This window comes from Palaemon carinicauda, chromosome 10 (assembly GCF_036898095.1).
Source record: "Palaemon carinicauda isolate YSFRI2023 chromosome 10, ASM3689809v2, whole genome shotgun sequence".
Lineage (NCBI taxonomy): Eukaryota > Metazoa > Arthropoda > Malacostraca > Decapoda > Palaemonidae > Palaemon > Palaemon carinicauda.
Window position 1 is genome coordinate 156,254,107 of NC_090734.1, and position 27,833 is coordinate 156,281,939.

A 27,833-nucleotide genomic window follows, 5' to 3' on the forward strand; every position below is an offset into this window, starting at 1 on the left:
ATTTACTATGTTAGATTAAACTGGACATGAGTCATGATCTGACGATGAAACAACCTCCTATAGATTTAGTAGATTTGAGAACAAATCCCGCAGAAGGATATTGGTAGTAGAATGGCAGGACAGGATTAGAAATGAAACTATAAGAGAGATTACTCGAGTACCATATGTGGATAAGATCAGGTTAAGGGGTAGATGGAGATTGTTCGGGCATGGTCTTCGCACTCCCATGAGAGATCAGTTCACCAAACGTTCATCTGGGCTCCACGAGGCACTAGAAAAGTTGGAAGACCCAGGCCTACATGGCTGATTTTCGAAGAAGAAGCAGACAGGCCTATTGGAAACGTCCCTCCCTGGCAATCTGCTGAACTGGGGTTCGATTCACGCTCAAGCTCGATAGTTTCTTGTAGTGTCTGCAACCTCACCATTCTTTTGATCTAAGGAAGGATCAGTGGTATATGAGGGAGCCTATAGGTCTACCTGCTGAGTCATCAGTAGCCATTGCCTGGCACTCCCTGGTCCTAGCTTGCGTGGAGAGAGGCTGGCTCGCTGATCATATGTGTATATTATTATTATTATTATTATTATTATTATTATTATTATTTCTTGCAAAGCTACAACCCTAGTTGGAAAAGCAGGCTGCTATAAGCCCAGGGGCTCCAACAGGGAAAATAGCCCAGTGAGGAAAGGAAACAAGGAAAAATAAAATATTTTAAGAACGGTAATAACATTGAAATAGATATTTCTTATATAAATTATGATAACTTTAACAAAACAAGATGAAGAGAAATAAGATAGAATAGTGTGCCCGGGTGTAACCTCAAGCAAGAGAACTCTAATCCAAGATAGAGGAAGACCATGGAACAGAGGCTATGGCACTACCCAAGACTAGAGAGCAATGGTTTGATTTGGAGTATCCATCTCCTAGAAGAGCTGCTTATGGTCAGTGTTTAGGGCACCGTCACTATCCCATACCCTGAAATACATGATCACTTGCTACAGACTGTATCGCAACTCGTATAGCTATTCTGTCAGTACCTTGAGCGTACTTACCAAGACCTACAGTAAGAGTGGTACTTACCCCTGGGTTCTCATCTCTGGCAAGACATCGCCCCAAGCGATTGGAAGTTGCGTTCTCATCGACAGGAAATCATCGCCGGCAGTAGATTCATATTCGGACCATAATAATAGTCTGGAGGAGTTTCTTGATCATAGGTTAGAAATTCTTGGAAATCTTTTTTTGTGTGGTACATCACGCGTGAAGCATTTCGACTCCAAGATGACTTGCTTTGATCCCTCGATGTTCAATTCCCTACTGGCGTTTGAAATTTGCTGATTCTTATCACTCTTACTTAAGAAGAACTACCCGCTATTAGAAGGAGACAAAAATTCTATATATATTTATATATATAATTCTATCTAATTTCTCTTCCTCATGTTTTGTTAAAGTTTCCATAGTTTACATAGGAGATATTTATTTTATTATTCTTGAAATATTTTTTTTATCCTTGTTTCTTTTCCTCACTGGGCTATTTTCCCCGTTGGAGCCCCTGGGTTTATAGCATTCTGCTTTTCCAACTAGGTTGTAGCTTAGCAATTGATAATAATAATAATATTATTATTAATAATATATATATATATATATATATATATATATATATATATATATATATATATATATATATATATATATATATATATATATATATATCAACCACAACAACAAATGCAGCTGGTTCTAATCCATTGCAGGAAAAAGGCCTCAGACATATTAGTTCATGTATGGGGTTTGGCCAGTTTTCATCAAGTTGGCAAGTGGGGATTGGTGATGGTGTGAGATTTTCGTCTGATCGCTCACAGCTAACCAACCTATTATGGGTGGCCCTGGTTAGTAAAATACGTATGTATATACATGTATATACAAATATATAATTGCATATGATTATATATATATATTATATATATATATATATATATATATATATATATATATATACTTATATATGTATGTATGAATGAATATAATTATATTTATATATACACCCACAAAGATGAAGCAACAGCTAGATAACCTGTTACGGTTTGGTCTGACAAGTAAAATACATATGTATATACATGTAGATACAAATATATAATTGCATATGATTATATATATATATGAATATATGTGTATATATGAATGAATATAATCATATTTATATATACACCACAAAAATAAGCAGTTTCATCCAGTTGTTAGGGACGCTGAATTCAAGTATTGTCCTTAAATTTGTCCTTGGATTTGTCCTTGAAATTGTCCTTGTAATACACAACAATCGTGTCATTGTCAACCTGAAGTCGCTAATCATTGGCTGTGCGCTCAGCGAGCCGGAGAGAATCTTGATCTTGAAGGAAAGAAGCTCTGATCTGAGCCACACGTTTCCGGACCTCTGCGAAGATGAGACTGGAAAGACTAAGGCTGCTGCTGCCTCCTCTTCTCACCCTCTTGTTTGGGATTTCAGGTACGTCTTTGTTTTGAACGTTTTTATAAAAAGTTGTTGTTTGGTTGATTTGTAGGTAGTACTTTGGCCAGGGTACCAGCCATCCGTTGAGATACTACCACTAGAGAGTTATGGGGTCCTATGACTGGCCAGACAGTACTAAATTGATCCTTTTCTCTGGTTATGGTTCATTTTTCCCCTTTGGCTGCACATACATCGAATAGTGTGGCCTATACTTTACATATTCTCCTCTGTCCAAATACACCTGACAACACTGAGATTACCAAAAAATTCTTCTTCTCTCAAGAGGTTAACTACTGCAATATAAATGTTCAGTGGCTACTTTGCACATGGTAAGGGTAGAAGTGACCCTTTAGGTATGGTAAGCAGCTCTTCTAGGAGAAGGACACTCTAAAATCAAACCATTGTTCTCTAGTCTTGGGTAGTGCCATAGCTCTGCACTGTCTTGGGTTAGAGTTCTCTTATGTGAGGGGTACACTCGAGCACAATATTTTATCTTTTTCCTTATTCCTTTTCCTCACTAGGCTATTTTCCCTGTTGGTGTCATTGGGCTTATGGCATCCTGCTTATCCAACTAGAGTTGTAGCTTAGCTAATAATAATAATAATAATGATAATAATAATAATGATAATAATAATAAAGCCGAATTGCTCTGAAAGACATCCCCATTCACAGTGCCAGACTTCTAAAATAAAATATTGGTCCAAGTCAACCACTATAAAATCGAAGCAGATTTTACACTCCTCTATAAAACTTGTACTTTTTCATTTGTGGATATAACCAAGGTTCTTCAAGTAGACAACTGTAGACTTATTCCTCTTTTTTTTCTGAATAAAATTATGTTTTATAGTATATACTATTCAACGAATCGTCGTCTTTATTTGCCAATATATCCACCCTTCTTCTTCCCCACTGTTATCCCTACATTAAGGGGTCGGTTGCCTGATGCGCCTTCTCCAATGCCTTCGATCGCAGGCATCCTCGTGCACTAAACCTCCTCTCTCCATATCATCCTTCACTTTATCTCTCAACAGAAGGTATTCTTCCTCACGGTTATCCCTACATTAACGGGTCGGTTGCCTGATGCGCACTCTCCAATGCCCCTCCCACCAAACCCTTTCTTTCCATATCATCCTTCACTTTATCTCTCAACAGGTGGTATTCTTCCTCACGGTTATCCCTACATTAAGGGGTCAGTTACCTGATGCGCACTCTCCAAAGCCTTCTATCAAAGGCATCCTCTTCCGCCAAACATCTTCTCTCCATATCATCCTTCACCTTATCTTCTTCTTCCCCACCGTTATCCATAGATTAAGGGGTCGGTTGCTTGTTGTGATATTTTGAATTGTATCTGCTGAGAAACTTTCCATGAACCAAAACAGATTCGAATCCAGAGGATGATTTTTGTGACTTTCCTCTAAATATGTGCAAAATGATAATCTGGTTTCATCAAAGCCTTATGTAATGCGCGGAAAATGACGTTTATGCATGTCCGAATAAATGTTTACTTGAGCGAGCGTACTTCCTTGATTGATCCCAAGGTGAACATAACAAATTCTTCGTGGTATATGATTTATGCTCAAGTAGACACAAATATATATATATATATATATATATATATATATATATATATATATATATATATATATATATATATATATATATATATATATATATATATATATATATAGGCCTACTGAAGCCACTATTCTTTTTCTGTACTTATGTCTGAGCGCATTATCATCAAAATGATTTTGAACATCATAGGAACCCACAATAACCATGTAACTCTCTCTCTCTCTCTCTCTCCTCTCTCTCTCTCTCTCTCTCTCTCCATTTGATACTATGTTTGTAAAAGTATCTATAAGATTATATACACTTTTGTTCTTAAAGTCCAGTCACGAGAGTGGCTCGGAAAGAGACAGAATTATTCACATCAATGTTGCAATTTCGACATACATACGCACATTCGACAGGTATATGTACAGAACAATTGTCATTGACTTCCATCTTTCTTCGTGGCTAAATGGTACGGTCACTGTCATACAAGCATCCTGGACCAGGGTTCGATTCCCGGCCAGTCAGATGCTATTGTCTTTGAGTGGTTCCGCCCTGGGACGCTGATCCCGAAGTCGATAAGAGGATCCAGACATTAATGTATTGAAATATATGGCTTATTTGAATATGAAAAAAACGCATGTAAATGTGCAAAATTTATCACACATTCATACATGTGTCATTCTTGAAATATTAACGGCGTGATTTGCTAGCTCTTTCGTATGTGTCTCTGTACATGTTTACACGTATAGAGGAAATCACATTAATTTCTTTAGCTAATATGAGGGGTGGGGGAATGAGAGTGAGGACAATTAGCTAACTAACCATGGTAGAGAATAATTTAGAAAGTTTGATATTAGTGAAAGTGGTGTTAAGTGTGGTTAATTTTTGTTTAATCATAGTATGAAGTGAAAAATAAATTCTAAAATTATTATTATTATTATTATTATTATTATTATTATTATTATTATTATTATTATTATTATTATTATTATTATTATTATTATTATTAGCTAAGCTGCAACCCTAGTTGGAAAAACAGGATGCTATAAGCCCAAGGGCTCAAACAGGGAAAATAGCCCAATGAGGGAAGGAAACTAGGAAATAAGATAATCAAAATAAAATATTTTAAAAACAGTAACAACATTAAAATAAATATTCCATATATAAACTATAAAAACTTTTAACAAAATAAGAGGGAGATAAATGAATATAGTGTGCCCAAGTGTACTCTCAAACAAGAGAACTCTAACCCAAGACAGTGGAAGACCATGGTACAGAAGCTATGGCAGCACCCAAGACTAGAAAACAATGGGTTGATTTTAGAGTGTCCTTCTCCTTGAAGTAATGAGTAGTAAAGAATAAACTATAAATGAGTAATACCAATAAGTAATAAAGATTAAGAAAAAAGAAACTATCGCCTAAAAATGCCACCTCAGGAAGTGTCAGGAAGAGATCTTACTTGTAAGGTAAGTCTTGCTGCTATCATCCTTATATAGCCAAGGGGACCTGAACTTAAACATTCCTGTGCGAAGAATTAACGGCTCATATTTAAGATCTTGTCGTGGTTACTTTGTGGAAGAAGAAGAAGAAGAAGAAGCTTGAGAAGTAGCACTGAAAGTTGCCTAGTCATTGGTTTACTAGTTATAGCTAGACTGTTAATAACATACCGGCTCTCCCAAAGGTTCTCAGTGCCAATTCACCTTGTATCCAAGGTCTTAGCAACGACACGCATATACGCACAGACCACACACGTAAGCGGTCAGTATACCATGTAATCTGCACACTAGAACATCCTGCAAATGATTAATGAGAGTATTATAAGCCATTTCCTCCAACATAACAATAGTACGAATAGCATCTATGGTACATCTATGTTTGTTGTGCGTATTGTTATGTAAACAATCATGAAATTTGGTATATTGTTCTTTCTTATTGTGGCGTTGCGCATTTGCAAAGTCATTTCGTATTATGTTGCTATAAAGTATTGTTATAGTTTTTTTTTTTTTTTCCTGGATATGTCCGAATGATTTTAATAGGCTATATCCGGCTCGTTATTCCTACACTAGCTTTTCAAGGCAGGTATACTATTGGCACACCTACACACACACACACACCCACACACACACACACACACACACACACACACACACACACATATATATATATATATATATATATATATATATATATATATATATATATATATATGTGTGTGTGTGTACGTATATATGTATATCTATACGTACACACATATATATACTGTATATATATTTATATATATATACAGTATATACATTTATATATATATATATATATATATATATATATATATATATATATATATATATATATATATATTTATATATGTGGGTGTGCTCGTGTATATATATATATATATATATAATATATATATATATATATATATATATATATATATATATATATATATATCTGTATAAGTATAATGTAATGTAGAAATAATTGCCAAAAGGTATGTATTAAGTGTTTTTAATTTTCTTATGAACATTTTTTTTCTCATGTACATCTTTGCCATATAAAAATTCATTTAATTTCCCTTAATTCTTACAGAGGCCTCTCACCCATGCGACCAAATCAGCGGAAGCTACAATGATTGGTAAGTATAATGTTGAATTTTTTTTCCGTTAACACCCAGAAATTTTCTCGAAAATTTTCTCTTGCTACTTGTAATATATCTTTTTTTTCGAATAGGCAAGGTTTTGCGGGACACTATCTCACATGTTTCTTGATATTTCCTTCTTGCTCCTTGACATATAACCTTTCTTTTTCTATAAGGCAAGGAGGATTAAAGTATTTTTTATCATTACTCTAAACAGAAAGAGAGGATGACCCTTCCAGTCTCCATGAATGCCTATCTCGTGTTTTAGAATCGCTTTTACTAAATAAACGTACAAAATATTATCATTTAGAGGCAATTTCGAAAAGAAAGTAAATTATGTATTTTTTCCTCCACGTGAATGATATTGAATAACTTTTCTAGTTACTTAATAAATGAATAAGAATTTTAGAGATATTTCATGGTCTCCTGCACGTGAATGATATTGAATAGCTTTTCTAGTTATTTAATGAATAAATGAATAAGAGTTTTAGAGATATTTCATGGTCTCCTGCACGTGAATAATATTGAATTATTTTCCTAGTTACTTAACAAATGAATAAGAATATTAGAGATATTTAATGGTCTCCTGCACGTGAATAATATTGATTGGCTTTTCATTCGAGTTATTTAATGAATAAATGAATAAGAATATTAGAGATATTTAATGAAAGGGATTTTTAATCAAAATAATCTCAGTGGGTGGAATGAAAAAATTTCTGAAGTCTCAATAATATAAAAAAAACTAAAAAAGTCTCAGAAAATCTCAGTAATATAAAAAAGACTAAAAAAGTCTCAGTGATATAAAAAAAATACTAAAAAATCTCAGAAAGTCTCAATAATATAAAAAAGACTAAAAAAAAGTCTCAGTAATATAAAAAGACTAAAAAAGTCTCAAAAAGTCTCAGTAATATAAAAAGACTAAAAAAAAGTCTCAGAAAGTCTCAATAATATAAAAAAAGACTAAAAAAAGTCTCAGAAAGTCTAGGTGGTACTAGTATTTTATTACTTTGGGATTTCTATTGCCATTTTCTAGTACTTAGCAGTAAGTACTAGTGGCTATTTGGAGTAACATTTAACAGGGTCAAAATTAGATTAAGTTTATAAGTTTATTTCATCATCATCATCATCATCATCTCTTACGCCTATTGACGCAAAGGGCCACAGTTAAATTTCGCCAGTCGTTGCTATCTTGAGCTGTTAGATTAAGTCATCATCTTCTACTTCACGCTTCATAGACGTCAGACATGTAGACCTGGGTCTTCCAACTCTTCTAGTGCCATATGGAGCCCAGTTTAAAGTTTGGTGAAATAATCTGTCTTGGGGAGTGCGAAGAGCATGCCCAAACCATCTCCATCTACCCCTCATCATGATCTCATCCACTTATGGCACTCGAATAATCTCTCCTATAGTTTCATTTCTAATAATTATTTACCATTTTCACTGTATAAACCATCTCCATCTACCCCCTCACCATGATATCATCCACATACGGCACGCGAGTAATCTTTCACGTTTCATAGCCCGCAGACATGTAGACCTGGGTCTTCCAACTCTTCTAGTGCCATATTGAGCCCAGTTGAAAGTTTGGTGAACTAATCTCTCTTGGGGAGTGCGAAGAGCATGTCCAAACCATCTCCATCTACTCCTCATCTTGATCTTATCCACATATGGCACTCGAGTAATCTTTCACGCCTCATAGTCCTCAATCATGTAAACCTAGGTCTTCCAACTCTTCTAGTGCCATATGTAGCCCAGTTTAAAGTTTAGTTAATTATTCTCTCTTGGGGAGTGCAAAGAGCATGCCCAAACCATCTCCATCTACCCCTCATCTTGATCTCATCCACATATGGCACTCGAGTAATCCCTTATAGTTTCATTCCTAATCTTTTTTTTTTTTTTTTTTTTTTTTTTTATGGTAGAGGCACTAATATGAATTCCATGTAAAACGTCATGAAAAATTCGCAATGTTTCAAAAGGTCCAGCAACGCCATCAGCAAGGAGGTGGTCGTCGTTGGCGGTGGCATCGCAGGACTGGCTGCCATGAAGACCTTCATGGAAAACCAGGTTCCAAATGCTGTCCTTCTGGAGGCTCAGGATTATCTTGGAGGACGAGTGAAGACGCACAGGGAAGGTGAGGTGATAGGGAAATTTTTACGGAAAATAGAATTAGAGATTTTTGCTGTAGAAGAATTGAAAAAAATAGATAAATGATGAAGTTATTATTATTATTATTATTATTATTATTATTATTATTATTATTATTATTATTATTATTATTATTATTATTATATCCTAGCAGACTGTATATACTGTATTCAAGACTTGCAAAATTAAACAGATTGAAGAAATACCCTACTGTATTTCTTTCTTAGGCTACTATAATAGTAATGCTATTTTGGCCGTTATTAGTTTTGTTATTATAATAATGCTATTTTGTCTATTATTCTTTTTCTGTTATTATTACCCATATCCAAATTTCGTACAATTAAAAAAACAATATTATCATTATTAAACAAACAATAATTACCCTTTAATTGTAGTTCTGATAACCATAAATCTAAACTTTATAGGTGAGATTAGGTTAGGTTAATTTAGGGTAGGTTAGGTTAGGTTAAGTTAGGGTAGGGTAAGTTAAGTTAGGTTACAAAATCCCCCCACCCACGTCTATTGACTCTGGCTTTCTTCATCTTCCTAAATATGAATCCCATATTCCTCGAACAGGCTCCATTTTTGGTGGAGGACGGAGATGTAGATTAAGTTAAGTTAGGTTAGGTTAGGCTAAGTTAGGGTAGGCTAGGTTAGGTTAAGTTATGAGACCACCAAGCCACGTCTATTGACTCTGGCTTCCTCCATCTTCCTAAACAAGAATCTCATATATCGTACAGGCTTCATTTTGGTTGAGGACGGAGCCGTAGGTTAAGTTAGGTTAGGTTAGGTAAGGTTAGGCTAAGTTAGGGTTGGATAGGTTAAGTTAGGTCACGAGATCCCCCAGCCACGTCTATTGACTCTGGCTTCCTCCATCCTCCTAAACAAGAATCTCATATATCGAACAGGCTTCATTTTGGTTGAGGACGGAGCCGTAGGTTAAGTTAGGTTAGGTAAGGTTAGACTAAGTTAGGGTAGGATAGGTTAAGTTAGGTCACGAGATCCCCCAGCCACGTCTATTGGCTCTGGCTTCCTCCATCTTCTTAAACAAGAATCTCATATTCCTCGAGCAGGCTCCAAAATACATGTTAGGTTAAGTAGATTAGGTTAGGTTAGGCTAGGTAGGGTTAGCTTAAGTTAGGATAGATTAAGTTAGGTTATGAGAACCCCCCCCCCCCCGTCTATTGACTCTAGCTTCCTCCATCTTCGTAAACAAGAATCTCATATTCCTCAAACAGGTTCCATTTTGGTTGAGGACGGAGCAGAGTGGATCAACGGAGGAAGTAGTAATCGTTTGTATGGTCTGGCCCAAAGTCTTGGTTTTCTGACACAGCCTCTTCAGACCTCAGATTACGGTGGGTGGCTGATATCCACCAATTTTCCAGTTCTTATTCTTCATCCTCCTCTTCTTCCTCCTACTATCCTCCTTTTCTTCAACTTCCTCTTCGTTTTCTTTGTATTTATTGATATAGTTTGATTCTTAACCTCTTTTCTTTATTTTGTTCTTCTGTTTCACTTTCTTTGTATTTATTGATATAGTTTGATTCTTAACCTCTTTTCTTTATTTTGTTCTTCTGTTTCACTTTCTTTGTATTTATTGATATAGTTTGATTCTTAACCTCGTTTCTTTATTTTGTTCTTCTGTTTCACTTTCTTTGTATTTATTGATATAGTTTGATTCTTAACCTCTTTTCTTTATTTTGTTCTTCTGTTTCACTTTCTTTGTATTTATTGATATAGTAAGATTCTTAGCCTCTTACTATTTCTGTATTTATGCATATAGTACAGATTTTTAAATGTATGTTTGTTATGTGAATATTTGCTTACAGTATAGAATTATTGTAATTGTGTATATGCAGGACCTATGTGAATATTTGTGCATTGTATATTCATTCATGTGCGTGCGTGTGCGTGTGTATATGTTAGCGTGCAATGCCCCTCTGTTGGTATGTTTGTTTCCTTGCAACGTTTCACTCAGAAGTGATATGATATATGTATTATGTACGGCAATGGTAACGTTCAGTGCTTCTTCCTGTATATGCGTTTGCATGCACTTTCGCGCAACTCTCCTTACCATGTGCGTATACGTCAAATATGCATGGACTGTTATATTATGGATATGCACGCGTAAAGCGGTCCTTGTGTGAGGGACATCAGCGCTCGCAAATATTTGATTAATACCTCTCCTTTGGGCTCTCCTTGGGTCTCGCAGACTGGAGAACAAAAACTTCCGAAGGAGACGATGCGAACGCAGCCGGGTACGACGTCGCCAATGAGGTGTTTAACGAGTGCGAAGAGGACTCTGTGAAGATTAATTACCGTGAGACTGGTTACGGGCAATGTTACCTGGACAGGTGAGCTAATAAACTAAATATGACGGCCTTTCTATCGTAAATTAAACGGTGGAGACCTGGGGTGAATGATCCGTTTGGTATTCAATCGTCTATTCAAACAGATATTTGCATAATATTTCATATTATTCCTTCAATAATTGGTTTTATTAATTCATGGCATGAAATATGTAAATATAACCCTTTAAATTTATATATATTCTCTCTCTCTCTCTCTCTCTCTCTCTCTCTCTATCTCTCTCTCTCTCTCTCTCTCTCTCTCTCTCTCTCTCGTCTATTCATAAAACAGATATTTGCATAATATTTCATATTATTCCTTCAATAATTGGTTTTATTAATTCATGCATGAAATATGTAAATATAACCCTTTAAATTTATATATTCTCTCTCTCTCTCTCTCTCTCTCTCTCTCTCTCTCTCTCTCTCTCTCTCTCTCTCTCTCTCTCTCTCTCTCTCTCTCTCGTCTATTCATCAAACAGATATTTGCATAATATTTCATATTATTCCTTCAATAATTGGTTTTATTAATTCATGGTATGAAATATGTAGATATAACCATTTGAATTTATATGTACTCTCTCTCTCTCTCTCTCTCTCTCTCTCTCTCTCTCTCTCTCTCTCTCTCTCGTGTAGATTTTTCATCTGTTCATCAAACATATTTGCATAATGTTTCATATTATTCCTCAATAATTGGTTTTAATAATTCATTACATGAAATATATAAATATAACCATTTGAATTTATATGTACTCTCTCTCTCTCTCTCTCTCTCTCTCTCTCTCTCTCTCTCTCTCTCTCTCTCTCTCTCTCTCCTCTCTCTCTCTCTCTCTCTCTCGTCTATTCATTCGTGTAGATTTTTCATGTTTATCAAACAGATATTTGCATAATGTTTCATATATTCATTTCTCAACAATTGTTTTCATTAATTCATTACATGAAATATGTGAATATAACCATTTGAATTTATATGTAGTCTCTCTCTCTCTCTCTCTCTCTCTCTCTCTCTCTCTCTCTCTCCTCTCTCTCTCTCTCTCTCTCTCTCTCTCTCTCTCACTATTGTGAATGCCCCTTTTGCAATTTCTGCTATTGATCACGATTTCCTTATTGCCAACAGGTTCCCGAATTGGTACGATAATGGTTTGACCTCACCTGATGAAAAAGCTGCTTGGGAAAACTACCTACACATGGTACGTATGAGAGAGAGAGAGAGAGAGAGAGAGAGAGAGAGAGAGAGAGAGAGACTTTGGTAAAGGTTCAATGTAACTTTTAAGAAGGTGGTATTGGAGAGCCTTCTGAGATAAGAAAATGTACAAAATTATGTAGGTCGAGGGATAGAATGTATTTTTAAAATACATCTTAATGTAGCTAAGTTCTTAATTCCCCTTTCAGCATCAAAGACGTATTGCTAAAAGACTCATACGATAAAACGAATTATGAAATGTCCTGTATAGAGTAAGGTTCCCCTGCAGTATAGGACCACAAACATAACCCTCAAATTAAAATTAAGATAAACAATGCTTTATTTCTTATTGTATCAGTTGTCACATTAAGACGTAAAAGTTTTAAATTAGCGGATGTGATTCTTTCGCTGTTTCTTTAACATTCGTTAGACCTTGCAGGTGTTAACTTAGCCGTCATGTATGCTAATATACATACTTGTTTATGTATGTATGTATGTATATATAAATATATATATATATATATATATATATATATATATATATATATGTATATATATATATATATATGTATGTATATATATACACATGTATATATATATATTCATATATATATATATATATATATATATATATATATATATATACATGTGTATATACATACATACATACATATATATATATATATATATATATATATATATATAAATATATATATATATATATACTGTAATGCAAAGCTACTATGTTAACATTCATCCGGTTTTGACCAGTTATGAGTCTTACCTTTGGGTAATAAATTCCAACCCCCAGACCTTTTGTTTTGGCCTGTTAAACTTCCGCAGCTACTAACCCCCCCCCCCCCCCCCGGGCAACTCCGACAGTAGCCAATCGCCTATTGACCTACTGGGGCGTATTTTGCCGAGGTGACCCGTACCCTAGATATTTTCTGGGTATGTGCGTATATATATATATATATATATATATATATATATATATATATATATATATATATATATATATACATATATATATATATTTATAAATATACAGTATATATATATATATATATATATATACACATATATATACATATGAATATATATATATATATATATATATATATATATATATTATATATATATATATATATATATATATATCTAAATATATATATATATACATATATATATATATTCATATATATATGTATATATATATATATATATATATATATATATATATATATATATATATATATATATATATATATATATATTTTAGATATATATATATTCATATTTATATATATATATATATATATATATATATATATATATATATGTATATATATATATATATATATATATATATATATATATATATATATATATATATATATATATATATATATACACACACTTTCTGTATGCATGTAAATATCAACCACAATGGCATTTAATATAGAATTCTACCTTGGGGAACGTATATCCACTGGAAATTCATTTATGATAACAGCTTTTGACTGGGCAGAGATTCGAACCTATGCCTCTTAGCCGAAACCATGTCTGCGATGACTCTACCATATATGTACCGTATTTGTATGTGGTATAAAAATATATATGTTAAATACGGAAATGTTGTTACGTTGTTAAAATATAATCAACTTTAACCAAAATGATTGAGAGCGCCTTTAACAAGTGAATAACTTATTCTTTAAGCAAGCAAAACTTTATGATCATAATATTTTAATGAGTAAACTTGTCGTGTTTCTCTAAATCAGTAAAGAGAATTTGAAATTACTATGATGGAGAAATTATCGTTTTATAAGCAATTCATTGCTAATGTCTGAAAATCATTATAAAATAGAATGAACTCAAAATTTAACCCTTTGTGTGACTTGGGTGCTCAGATTTCATTCTAGCCTGTCTGCCATTAGATATTAAGATATATATTTCCTTATCAAAGCATTAACATGTACAAAATAACATTGCAATGATTAATAGTACAACGTTTTTGCCCATAACAAACTACCTTTTGCTTTAAAAAATTGTAAAATTCTATTTTGCTATAACTTATGTTTGTTCTAAGACCAGAGAATAGGGTCTTCTAAATTACCATGTTTTTTTACTATAGCAGAGGATGTTCTAACTCAAAGTACAGGCCATTTTTTAATTCTCATTTCATCGTGCTATGGCAGGGGATGTTCTAACGCTCCATACGGGGCCTTTTATAAGTAGTATCTCATTGTGATGTGGCAGATGTTCAAACGCTTATTACAGGGCCTTTTAAAGTATCATTTTCTACGACAAAAGATGTTTTATGACTTAATTAAGGGTTATGGTGGCCGATGTGGTAACGTCCTTGCCTGGTGAACGCCAGACTAGGGTTCGAGTCTCGCTCTAAACTCGTTTGTTTCTTTGGTCGCTGCAACCTCACCATCCTTGTGAGCTAAGGATCTGGGGTTTGGGGGAGCCTATAGGTCTATCTGCTGAGCCATCAGCAGCCATTGCTTTGCCCTCCTTGGTCCTAGCCTGGGTGGAAAGGGGGCCAGTGTCTAGGGCATTGTCTTGCTGGATATGGTATTGTCACTGTCCCTTGCCTCTGCCTTTCATGAGTGGTCTTTAAACTTTTAAAGATGGCTATTTTTAAGAATCATTTTATTGTGTTCAGTTCTGTGGCTCTGTCAAAGTTCTAACGCTCCATGCAGGGCCTCTTAACGACTATCTAAAGGGCCTTTGGTTTACCCTTGAGAAGCACGCTCGATACACGGCTTATATTAAGTTTTCCTTCATTGTGCTCTGTCAAAGAAACGTTCTAACGCTCCATGCAGGGCCTCTCAACAACTATCTAAAGGGTCTTTGGTTTACCCTCGAGGAACACGCTCGATACAGTGCCTATATTAAGTTTTCTTTCACTGTGCTCTGTCAAAGAAACGTTCTAATGCTCCATGCAGGGCCTCTCAACAACTATCTAAAGGGCCTCTGGTTTACCCTCGAGGAACACGCTCGATACAGGGCCTATATGAAGTTTTCTTTCATTGTGCTCTGCCAAAGAAACATTCTGACGCTCCATGCAGGGCCTCTTAACGACTATCTAAAGGGCCTTCGAGAAAGAAGTACTATGACCCTTCGAAATTGCCATGACTCAGCAAAACAGGTTTTCTCCGCTTAATGGATGAGGTCGGTAACCTTCAGATGCTCCGCCAGGTCATAATAAGTAGGTTTCTCGCTTGTTGGTATGCGTGTAACTTCTTCCTGGAACCAAGTAGGACATTAATCACATTATGAAAGCAGGAAGCATGCGGTTTCAGTCACAGACGAGCGCGCGCACACACACACACACACACACGAACACATAATAAAACAGGAGGCATACAGTATTGCATTACTTTATTTCGGTCAATATCATAACGATGTTGTTTTGAGTGTAAGTTTTTAACGTTATTGATATCAATATACAACTTTTATAAATGATTTTGTAATATAAAGATAGTTACATACGTCAAAGAGTATGGCTAAGAATATATCTATCTATCTATCTATCTATCTATATAAATATATATATATACATATATATATATATATATATATATATATATATATATATATATATATTTATATATATATATATATATATATATATATATATATATATATATATATATATATATGTATGTGTGTGCATACATACATACAGTACATACATACATATATTTATATGCAGTATATATATATATATATATATATATATATATATATATATATATATATATATATATATATATATATACATATATATCATACGATGTATGTATATAGCACCCCGCATGTGTGTATATACCTATGTGCATTTGTTTTGTGATATCACTTGGATGTGTTTGATTCATACATTGAAATGTGCAATGGGGCTTTTTATCATAGGGCAGTTATATACTTTCTGGAATTAAGTCTAAGTTGTTGTACAGACTATGTATGTATGTAGACATACATACAGTACATATAAATGCTATTAGTATGAGGACATTTATTAAATAGATTATATTGAGATCCAAAGTAAATAAGTAATGGTAATTGGGCAAATATCTTTTGTGAATTTTGTAATTATCATTGTACAGATCTTATAATAATAATAATAATAATAATAATAATAATAATAATAATAATAATAATAAATAACATCCCTCTTCTGCTGGTTTCGAAAACGGAAATGTTTGTTGATAAAAAATAAACTTGATTTGTGATTTATTTTGAGAAATCTGTAGCACAAATTATCTCTAATTTTGGAAGAAATTTAGATATTAACCCTCTATAATTTTTTTGAAATTTTTTTCAGCAATATATACATATTTATTGTATTTAACATATATATATATATATATATATATATATATATATATATATATATATAAATATATATATATATATATATATATATATATATAAATATATATATATATATATATATATATATATATATATATATATATATATAAATATATATATATATATATATATATATATATATATATATATATATATATACTGTATATGTATATTAGAAATATATATTTATTGCATTTGATATATATATATATATATATATATATATATATATATATATATATATATATATAATATATATATATATATATATATATATATATATATATATATATGTATATATATATATATATATATATATATATATATATATATATATATATATATACACTTAGACACCTAAATTCCTGTCACACCTCGCTTCGGTGAATTGCAGCCTGTCTCACCGTTACTGCTCAGCGAGTAACCAAACAGATATTATAAGGAAGAGATGGCAGTAAGTGCACGATAAGGTGGACTTCTTCAGAGCAAGGTGTGTCAGGAAGTACTGGGTCCAACTGTACATGCATACATATATCAAGTTAATAGTAATATAGTCTTGTTGCCTTGCCTCCAGTGGGTGCTCAAAGACACAGGTACCAACACCTGGATGGACGTGTCCGGGAGAGATGCGGATCACTTCACTGATTGGGGCGAAGACAAGTGGAATCAGTGGAGTCAAGGATTTGATGCTCTCACCAATCATCTTAAGGTTCAGTTAATTATCTCAGCCTTAATTTCAGTTATCGATGATTATCTCTGCCTTAATTTCAGTTATATGTAATTATGTCAGCCTTAATTTCAGTTATCTGTAATTATCTAAGCCTTAATTTCAGTCATCTGTAATTATCTCAGCATTAATTTCAGTTATCTACAATTATCTCAGCATTAATTTCAGTTATCTACAATTATCTCAGCATTAATTTCAGTTATCTATAATTATCTCAGCCTTAATTTCAGTTATCTATAATCATCTCAGCCTTAATTTCAGTTATCTATAATTATCTCAGCCTCAATTTCAGTTTTCTACAATTATCTTAGCCTAATTTCATTTATCTACTGTATAATCATCTCAGCCTTAATTTCAGTTATTCATAATAATTTCAGCCTTAATTTCAGTTATCGATAATTATCTCAGCCTTAATTTCAGTTATTTATAATTATCTCAGCCTTAATTTCAGTTATCTACAATTATCTAAGCCTTAATTATCTGTAAATGGCTTAATAGTTTTTTAATTGATCTCAAATAATAGTTTAATAATCTTCTTGGTTTCTGAAAATTGTGAAGGTAGAGCCTCATTTATATATAAGAGAGTTGATTGTAAATGTGTGTGGGAAGAAAAGGCATTGAAGGTAAATGAAAGGCTGGAATAGAGTGAATATAATGGAAGCTGGTAAGATGAATGAAGATGTATAGCACAGGGTACAAGAAGCAAGTAAAATTACAATACTTATGGAGAAGATTGCCAAGAGACTTTAGTTATCTGCAGAAGTTAAAGTGAGAATGTATTTATGGATTCTTTAATCCTTTCGTCTTTTGAGGAGTGAAGTATAGAAGTTAAATGCATGTGATAGAGAAGACAGTTCAACAGATAAACTGCTTGCGTAAAGTGTGCTGTGAGATGTCTTAGCGTAGGTGGAAGGATATGGCTCTGAATATTCGATGTGGTGTGGTCATGCAAAGAGAATGGAGGACATTAGAGTAGTTGAAAGAATGTATCGTTATGAAGTGCTTGATAGTAATTGGTGGGTAGGGCCCCAAAAAGGTTAGGTATCATAGCATGAAAGACGTGGTAGAGGTAAATGGACCAATGTGTGAATTGGTTTGATCAGAGGTAGGTATGTGGATCTTCCAACTATTGGGCAGTAATCATAAACTGAATTTTTCTGCAGAGTTCTATCCCACAAAACAACATCAAGACATCGACTCCTGTGTGTAAAATTTTCTGGGACTCGGATCCCGTCGGGAAGGTTCTTGTCGTGACTGCTACTCAGGAGGCCTACTTGGCTGACTACGTCCTCGTTACAGCCTCCGTGGGGCACCTAAAGGACAGGCACTTTCAGCTTTTCGATCCACCTCTCCCGTCTAACTACCAAAATAACCTAAACGTAAGGACAATCTATGCATCAGAATAGGGGTTGTGGTGGCCTACTGGAAACGTTCCTGCTGGGTTTCAAATCTCGCTCGAGCTCAATAATATTTTTGCAGTGTCTGCTACATTACCATTCTTATGAGCTAAGGATGGGGCTTTTGTGGTAGCCTATAGGTCTACCTGCTGAGTCATCAGCAGCCATTGCCTGGCCTTCTGTGATCCTAGCTTTTGTGGCGAAAGGACTTGGGCACTGATCATATGTATATATAGAGTATTATCCTGCTAGCTAGGGTATTGTCACTGTCCCTTGTCTCTGCCATTCATGAGTGGCCTTTAAATTTTTTATAGTTATTTTTTAGTATTTTTCAACTTTTGATTTATTAGTTAGACTTCACTGTGTACCATTGCTGCTTTCTCCAAGTTTCCATCCTAGTGTATGTTACAAATTTCTTGGCCATCATTTCAAGGAGTGTAATGGGGGAGGGGGTGGTGAGGTGAAGCCCATGGCTATGAATTCTGTCTGAAAATCAGGTTTGAAAGAATTTCAGTGGATTGCGAATTTTAGAATGTTGATTGATTCAAGTATTCATTGTTTGATTTCAGTTATTGAGTTTTTGTAAAATCTTAGATTATTTCCTAATTGCAAGCGTGTTTTGGAAGGAAGATTGTGCAAATACTGTTCTTGGAATATTTCTAAATACGATAAACAAGTTTTTAATGTCTAACTATCAACATGAATGAAATAATTATCCTTAGATATTTTATTAACAAATATTCTGGTTTTGGAAGAGCAAATTGTTACATCTTTTGGCTGCCACAAAAACTAATGTTACAGTATCTATTGTTTATGGGACCTTAACAACCCCATTTAAAAAATTATTGCTTGAAATCGTTTTAAGATGAGTTAAGCCACTTCCACAGGAGGGTCAAATGAACGGTGGGCACTCTGATTTGCCCATATTTCTTTCATTTCGAAGCAGTGTTACCATATCAAATATTCGAAGGCAGACAGTAGACACAGGCAGGCGAACGTATTTGGGCTAGATGCCGGGCAGAGGCCAGAGTGTAGTCAGAGTTTTGTCAGGCAATAGTCAGGCACCCATCCAGCGGGCCCGGGCACTTCCATGGTTTGCCATTGTTTCCTCCTCTGTGACGTCATCTACACTCTTGATCGTCACCCATACAACAAAATTGGTAACAGTGTCTGCCCGCCGTGCATATGCCCCTTGTGTGGAAGGGCCTTTAGTTGTAAGAGGTTATGGGTTACAAAGTTTACTCAAGAAGTCAGGAGAATTAAGTGAAACTGATGTATTTGTATATGAGTCACCACCTGTTGTATATTACCAAATTGTTGAAAATTTTACTAACCACCCATCGCCTGATTCATCATTCTTTTCATCCACAGAATATCGAACTTGGAGTAGCAGACAAGGTTCAACTGGGCTGGCAGGAGCCTTGGTGGGATACAACTCAGAAGAAGCCCTTAAATCTTCACATTATCTTCAAGAATTTTAATCTTCCTGCTGAACAGGTAAGTTTTAAAACTGATGCTTTCTGTCAGGGAGATTAGTGCTGAAAGTTGTAACTTACGTCAAACTTTCTATTTTTTTACAGAGGTGAGACAACACGCTCATCACCCTCTTCACTATCCCCATCCTCATCACCAATTCATCTTAATCCTCCTTTCTTGCATCATCCGATTGCCTCCTCCATCTATTTCCTTCGTACATTGCAGCCTGAAGAACTCTTACAAATCGATCCCTTCCTTCTTCATTTTCTTTCAGTCTTGGTTGTACGGCATCATGGAGTTTCTGAGCATCCACCAGCAAACGAATATGCTGCAGGCATTCGTCACGGGAGACAAAGCCCGGCAAATGGAGAACATGTCAAGTGAAGAAGTTAAAGAGCATCTTCTCAGCCACCTCAGGAGAGTCACTGGACAAGATGTTCCGGAGCCTACCCTCTTCAGGCGGTAAGATGTCTCAGTTTTTGTCTTAGAATGCTTCAAAGATGGTTGGCTAGTTCATATTGCCAAGCATTTTCAGCCGAGCAGGGGCTCTTGGCACAAGGCACTAGCCCCTAGCTGCACACTTCAAAGAGGAGTTTAGGGACATACGTGGTCAGTGCATATTTACTTTTATCTGTTACAATTATGAAGGCTATTGAAAGTTTTCCTGCATTTTCAATGTGAAATTAGTAAGGGAAAGTCTCAAAATTTTTATGGTCTCAATTTTTGTCTTAGAATGCTTAAAAGGATGATTTTATATATAGAGATGTTTAAGACATCTCAGTAATTTTACGGCCTGTCAACGCAAGACCCCATGTTCCAGCCATGTGTTGGGGTAATCTAAGAAGAAGAAGAAGAAGAAGAAGAAGAAGTCTCAGTAATGTTTGCAAGTGACCCGAGTCTAAAGTCATTAGCCATAACAATCCAAAACTATATTTTCTCAGTTAAGGGTTATTAGCACCTACGCAAGATAGCCCACTTTTTTTATGTTTTACTCTGTTGACTGAAATCTTGTTTGGTCATACCAACCTGAAACCTTGCCTAAAGTATGACCAAGCGTAAATTAATACAAGAAGCCTTGTTTGGTCCTCTGCTTTGTGTTCAGCCATGAAATAGGTATCTCTGCCTAACAAGCAGAGGCAAAGCAACGGTGCTGGTCTTTGCAGTAGCTGGAACATCTACAGTATTGTAATGTTTAGATCGTAATAATATTTTTTCAGAGACAGTTTATAAAGTTGTCTCTAATGCTTTTCGTTGTTTGTATTTCCAGGACCCAGTGGGAGAAGAACGTCTGGATGAAGGGTTCCTACAATTCCTACATTCCAGTCACCGGTGATGCAGCAGGTCTGACGTCCAGAGAGCCCCTGGCTAAACCCATCTCCAATTCTCAGGGCGTAAAAGCAAGTATCGAGTGATTCCATATGCTACGAAATATTTCATTCAGGACTTCTTCTTTGTCTGCATCTTTTCCCACTTTTATGTGGGGGTCGATGTTTCTGGCCAGCGTTCTCCATCTACCTCTGTCCTACACTTCAGCACTGGTTAATCCCTTTGATGGAAGGTTATCCTTGATACAGTCCACCCACCTTCGCCTTGGTCTCCCTCTCCATTTCCTTCCCTGTACCTCCATTTCCATCCCTCTTCTCCCATTCAGGACAAAGGGAGTTAATAGCTTGACCTTTCTGGGTAGAATGTTAGATTGTTTTGTAAGTACCTCTTTGCTTCTGAACATTTGAATTCTTCAAAAGAATTATGTGAAATATATTTGACAACACCCTAGCACCCTAGCAGTACCAACCAAACTCAGCTGAATCCCTTGCCAGGCTGGGAGGAGCGAAGAGAGGAAAAGTCCCCCTTTGCTCCTTTTTTTGATGTAGGCTAATCCCCAAATTGGGGAAGTGGCTTGGTAAATAGAATAGGATATATATTTAACAACGGGATATCTAGTTTTGGTAGGTGTATTTCTCACTATGTTTGTTATTAAGATGTCTTTTACAAGCGGGAAAAATTCTTCAATATCGAGCAAGCAAAAATATCCCATTAATTCAGAATTCACTATATCTCAGTAATAACTCACAACCAAATTATATTAGCATAGATAAATATGGTACTAACTGGATTCGAAGCAATATAACATTGTTGACAATGACTTCATCTACTAGCCCTCATGGAAAATGACATTCGAACCAATATAACATTGTTGACAGTGACTTTATCTACTAGCCCTCGTGGAAAATGAGATTCGAACCAATGTAATATTGTTGAAAGTAAGATTAGTATGCTACGAACTGGATTCGAACCAATGTAACAATGTTGACAGTGACTTTATCTACTAGCCCTCATGAAAAATGACATTCAAACCAATGTAACATTGTTGACAGTGACTTTATCTACTAGACCTCATGGAAAATGAGATTCGAACCAACGTAACATTGTTGACAGTGACTTTATCTACTAGCCCTCGTGGAAAATGAGATTCGAACCAATGTAATATTGTTGAAAGTAAGATAAGTATGCTACGAACTGGATTCGAACCAATGTAACAATGTTGACAGTGACTTTATCTACTAGCCCTCATGAAAAATGACATTCAAACCAATGTAACATTGTTGACAGTGACTTTATCCACTAGCCCTCATGAAAAATGACATTCGAAACAATGTAACATTGTTGACAGTGACTTTATCTACAAGACCTCATGGAAAATGACATTCGAACCAACGTAACATTGTTGACAGTGACTTTATCTACTAGCCCGTGACTTTATCTACTAGCCCTCATGGAAAATGAGATTCGAACCAACGTAACATTGTTGACAGTGAATTTATCTACTAGACCTCATGGAAAATGACATTTAAACCAATGTAACATTGTTGACAGTGACTTTATCTACTAGACCTCATGGAAAATGACATTCAAACCAATGTCACATTGTTGACAGTGACTTTATCTACTAGACCTCATGGAAAATGACATTCGAACCAACATAACATTGTTGACAGTGACTTTATCTACTAGCCCTCATGGAAAATGAGATTCGAACCAATTTAACATTGTTGACAGTGACTTTATCTACTAGTCCTCATGGAAAATGACATTCGAACCAACGTAACATTGTTGACAGTGACTTTATCTACTAGCCCTCATGGAAAATGACATTCGAACCAACGTAACATTGTTGACAGTGACTTTATATACTAGCCCTCATGGAAAATGAGATTCGAACCAATGTAACATTGTTGGCAATGACTTTATCTACTAGTCCTCATGGAAAATGACATTCGAACCAATGTAACATTGTAGACAGTGACTTTATCTACTAGCCCTCATGGAAAATGAGACTGAGATTCGAACCAATGTAACATTGTTGACAGTGACTTTATCTACTAGACCTCATGGAAAATGACATTCGAACCAATGTAATATTGTTGACAGTGACTTTATCTACTAGACCTCATGGAAAATGACATTCGAACCAATGTAACATTGTTGGCAGTGACTTTATCTACTAGACCTCATGGAAAATGACATTCGAACCAATGTCACATTGTTGGCAGTGACTTTATCTACTAGACCTCATGGAAAATGACATTCGAACCAATGTCACATTGTTGACAGTGACTTTATCTACTAGACCTCATGGAAAATGATATTTAAACCAATGTCACATTGTTGACAGTGACTTTATCTACTAGACCTCATGGAAAATGACATTCGAACCAATGTCACATTGTTGACAGTGACTTTATCTAATAGTCCTCATGGAAAATGACATTCGAACCAACGTCACATTGTTGACAGTGACATTATCTAATAGTCCTCATGGAAAATGACATTCGAACCAACGTAACATTGTTGACAGTGACTTTATTTACTAGACCTCATGGAAAATGACATTCGAACCAACGTAACATTGTTGACAGTGACTTTATTTACTAGACCTCATGGAAAATGACATTCGAACCAACGTAACATTGTTGACAGTGACTTTATCTACTAGACCTCATGAAAAATGAGATTCGAACCAATGTAACATTGTTGACAGTGACTTTATCTACTAGCCCTCATGGAAAATGACATTCGAACCAACGTAACATTGTTGACAGTGACTTTATTTACTAGCCCTCATGGAAAATGAGATTCGAACCAACGTAACATTGTTGACAGTGACTTTATCTACTAGCCCTCATGGAAAATGAGATTCGAACCAACGTAACATTGGTGACAGTGACTTTATCTACTAGCCCTCATGGAAAATGAGATTCGAACCAACGTAACATTGGTGACAGTGACCTTATCTACTAGCCCTCATGGAAAATGACATTCGAACCAACGTAACATTGTTGACAGTGACCTTATCTACTAGCTCTCATGGAAAATGACATTCGAACCAACGTAACATTGTTGACAGTGACTTTATCTACTAGACCTCATGGAAAATGAGATTCGAACCAATGTAACATTGTTGACAGTGACTTTATTTACTAGCCCTCATGGAAAATGAGATTCGAACCAATGTAACATTGTTGACAGTGACTTTATTTACTAGCCCTCATGGAAAATGACATTCGAACCAGTGTAACATTGTTGACAGTGACTTTATCTACTAGCCCTCATGGAAAATGACATTCGAACCAATGTAACATTGTTGACAGTGACTTTATCTACTAGCCCTCATGACATTCGAACCAATGTAACATTGTTGACAGTGACTTTATCTACTAGACCTCATGGAAAATGAGATTCGAACCAATGTAACATTGTTGACAGTGACCTTATCTACTAGCCCTCATGGAAAATGAGATTCGAACCAATGTAACATTGTAGACAGTGACCTTATATACTAGCCCTCATGGAAAATGAGATTCGAACCAATGTAACATTGTTGACAGTGACTTTATCTACTAGCCCTCATGGAAAATGAGATTCGAACCAATGTAACATTGTTGACAGTGACTTTATCTACTAGCCCTCATGGAAAATGAGATTCGAACCAATGTAACATTGTTGACAGTGACTTTATCTACTAGACCTCATGGAAAATGAGATTCGAACCAATGTAACATTGTTGACAGTGACTTTATCTACTAGCCCTCATGGAAAATGAGATTCGAACCAATGTAACATTGTTGACAGTGACTTTATCTACTAGACCTCATGGAAAATGACATTCGAACCAATGTAACATTGTTGACAGTGACTTTATCTACTAGCCCTCATGGAAAATGAGATTCGAACCAACGTAACATTGTAGACAGTGACTTTATATACTAGCTCTCATGGAAAATGAGAGCTGATTTTGACTTTGTATCTGTGTTACTATACTTGAACTCAGCAAGAATCGTTAAACCAGAGTCAAAACCATCTCTCTCTCTCTCTCTCTCTCTCTCTCTCTCTCTCTCTCTCTCTCTCTCTCTCTCTCTCTCTCTCTCTCTTATATATATATATATATATATATATATATATATATATATATATATATATATATATATATATATATATATACATATATATATATATAAATATATATATATATATATATATATATATATATATATATATATATATATATATATATATATATATATGTGTGTGTGTGTGTGTGTATATATATATTGCAGTATATATATATATATATATATATATATATATATATATATATATATATATATATATATATATATATATATATATATATATATATATATACATATATATATATATATATATATATATATATATATATATATATATATATATATATATATATATATATATATATATACTGCATATATATGTATGTATATATATATATATATGTATATATATATTCATTTATTTATTTATATTTATATTCATCCACTGTATATACATACAAGGCAAATCATGCCTGTACTACAATGTACAAAAAAAATATCCCATAAATTTCTTGCCAGCTTTGAAAGCAACGCAGCAATTATACGTAAGTTTGCCTTTAACTTTAACCATCGATCATTCCAGGTCATACACTGGGCAGGAGAGCACACCAGTAATACCCGGTATGGAACTGTAGACGGAGCCATGGACAGTGGAGAGACAGCAGCTTTTGCCATCATAGATGACATGGATACTTACTATTAGAGCCCTTACACACGAGGACACTAGTGTCCGCCACCGGTGTCGGACACAAGTTGCCTCCCATATTATCAAATGGAGCCTTTCACACGAGGCAACAGCAGTGTCCTAAGCAGACAACTTCCGGGCAACAGATATTTCGGTGTCTAGCTCCCGCAACACGTGGCGGACACTGACGGTTGCCGCCACTCACTGCGGTGTCTTGAGCAAGGACACTAGTGTCCGACATCGGTGGCCGACACTAGTGTCCTCGTGTGTAAGAGCCCTTAGGCCTATGGATTACTTCCCTTTTTGGATGAGGCTGTCTACGCCCATGTTTGGCTCTGGTATGAGGGATGGTATTAGTATAGATAGGGCAGTAATTTTAAGACTTTCTGGGAAGGCCTGTAAACGTTATAGATGCTGTCTTAGCAATGAGGGGAAGTGAGCGCTCTAAAGAGGATTAAAATTAAGTTAAATTATCAACTTTTAGGTAATGTAAATATCGGAGGAAAGATTAACTTTGGGTTTCAGTTGGAGGATATGTTAATTTTGGGAAAGGTTAACATCTTTGGTGGCATAGGGGAGGACTAAATTGGACGTAAATCATTAACTTTTAGGTATTGTTAATATCAGAGGAAAGATTAACTTTGGGTTTCAGTTAGTGGATATGTTAATTTTGGGAAAGGTTAACATCTTTGGTATCAAAGGGGGAAAATTAACTCTCTAAAGGGTATTAAAATGGAGAAAAATTATTAACTTTTAGGTAATGTTAATATCGGAGGTATTTCCATTGGAGAAAATGTTTATTTTTGGGGAGGTTAACATCTGGGGGAAAACCAGCATGGTGGAAAATTTTCATCAGAAGTTGAATCAAGTTGAGAAACGATTTGAGATAGAGAAAATAAGATCCACATTGCAAGGAAATTCAACAAGAACTGGTTTACAGAGTAAAGAAAGAAAGAAGAAAAGAGTGAAAATAACTATTAGTGGAAAAAAATGATATGAAATTTGAAATTATAAAATTGGTATACTTAAACTTTTAGAATTTCTTTACATTTTGTTCTGGAATTTAGATCAACTGGTAAATATGGTATTTTCTTTTATTTAGAAATTGGTTTACAGAAAATCATTCCCAGTATAAAGTTACAAACTTTTTAGGGTTTCATGATTTTAGATTTCAAAATAAAGAAACATTATTTTATTTTGTCTTCACATTGGTATTTGATTAGTTTATGTCTCACAAAATTGGCTTTTGATCATATAATAAATTTTGAATTATGTTATAGTTTCATTTGGTTCTAATATTAATTTTCTTGTTTGTTTAATGAGATCTGAAGACTGATTCTACAATAATCATCTGGAGATTGAAAATTGCCTTTGAGGAG

The 27,833-nt window shown here is 34.7% G+C and overlaps 1 protein-coding gene across 1 annotated transcript; it reads left to right on the top strand.

Moving 5' to 3' along the window:
- The first annotated feature begins 2,390 nt into the window (after positions 1 to 2,390).
- On the top strand, positions 2,391 to 27,579 carry LOC137648552 (spermine oxidase-like). The gene is made up of 12 exons (XM_068381470.1): positions 2,391 to 2,498; positions 6,648 to 6,693; positions 8,673 to 8,827; positions 10,080 to 10,196; positions 11,054 to 11,195; positions 12,307 to 12,379; positions 17,330 to 17,464; positions 18,646 to 18,861; positions 20,251 to 20,376; positions 20,630 to 20,817; positions 21,623 to 21,752; positions 26,353 to 27,579. Exons 1-12 carry the CDS (start codon positions 2,435 to 2,437, stop codon positions 26,470 to 26,472), a joined length of 1,512 nt encoding a protein of 503 aa, XP_068237571.1. The 5' UTR covers positions 2,391 to 2,434; the 3' UTR covers positions 26,473 to 27,579.
- The last annotated feature ends 254 nt before the right edge of the window (positions 27,580 to 27,833 follow it).

Coding starts and splice junctions, on each gene's coding strand:
- LOC137648552 (XM_068381470.1), top strand. CDS start 2,435: ATGAGACTGGAAAGACTAAGGCTGCTGCTGCCTCCTCTTCTCACCCTC. Junction 11,196..12,306: donor GGGCAATGTTACCTGGACAG/GTGAGCTAATAA, acceptor TATTGCCAACAG/GTTCCCGAATTGGTACGATA. Junction 17,465..18,645: donor CTCTCACCAATCATCTTAAG/GTTCAGTTAATT, acceptor ATTTTTCTGCAG/AGTTCTATCCCACAAAACAA.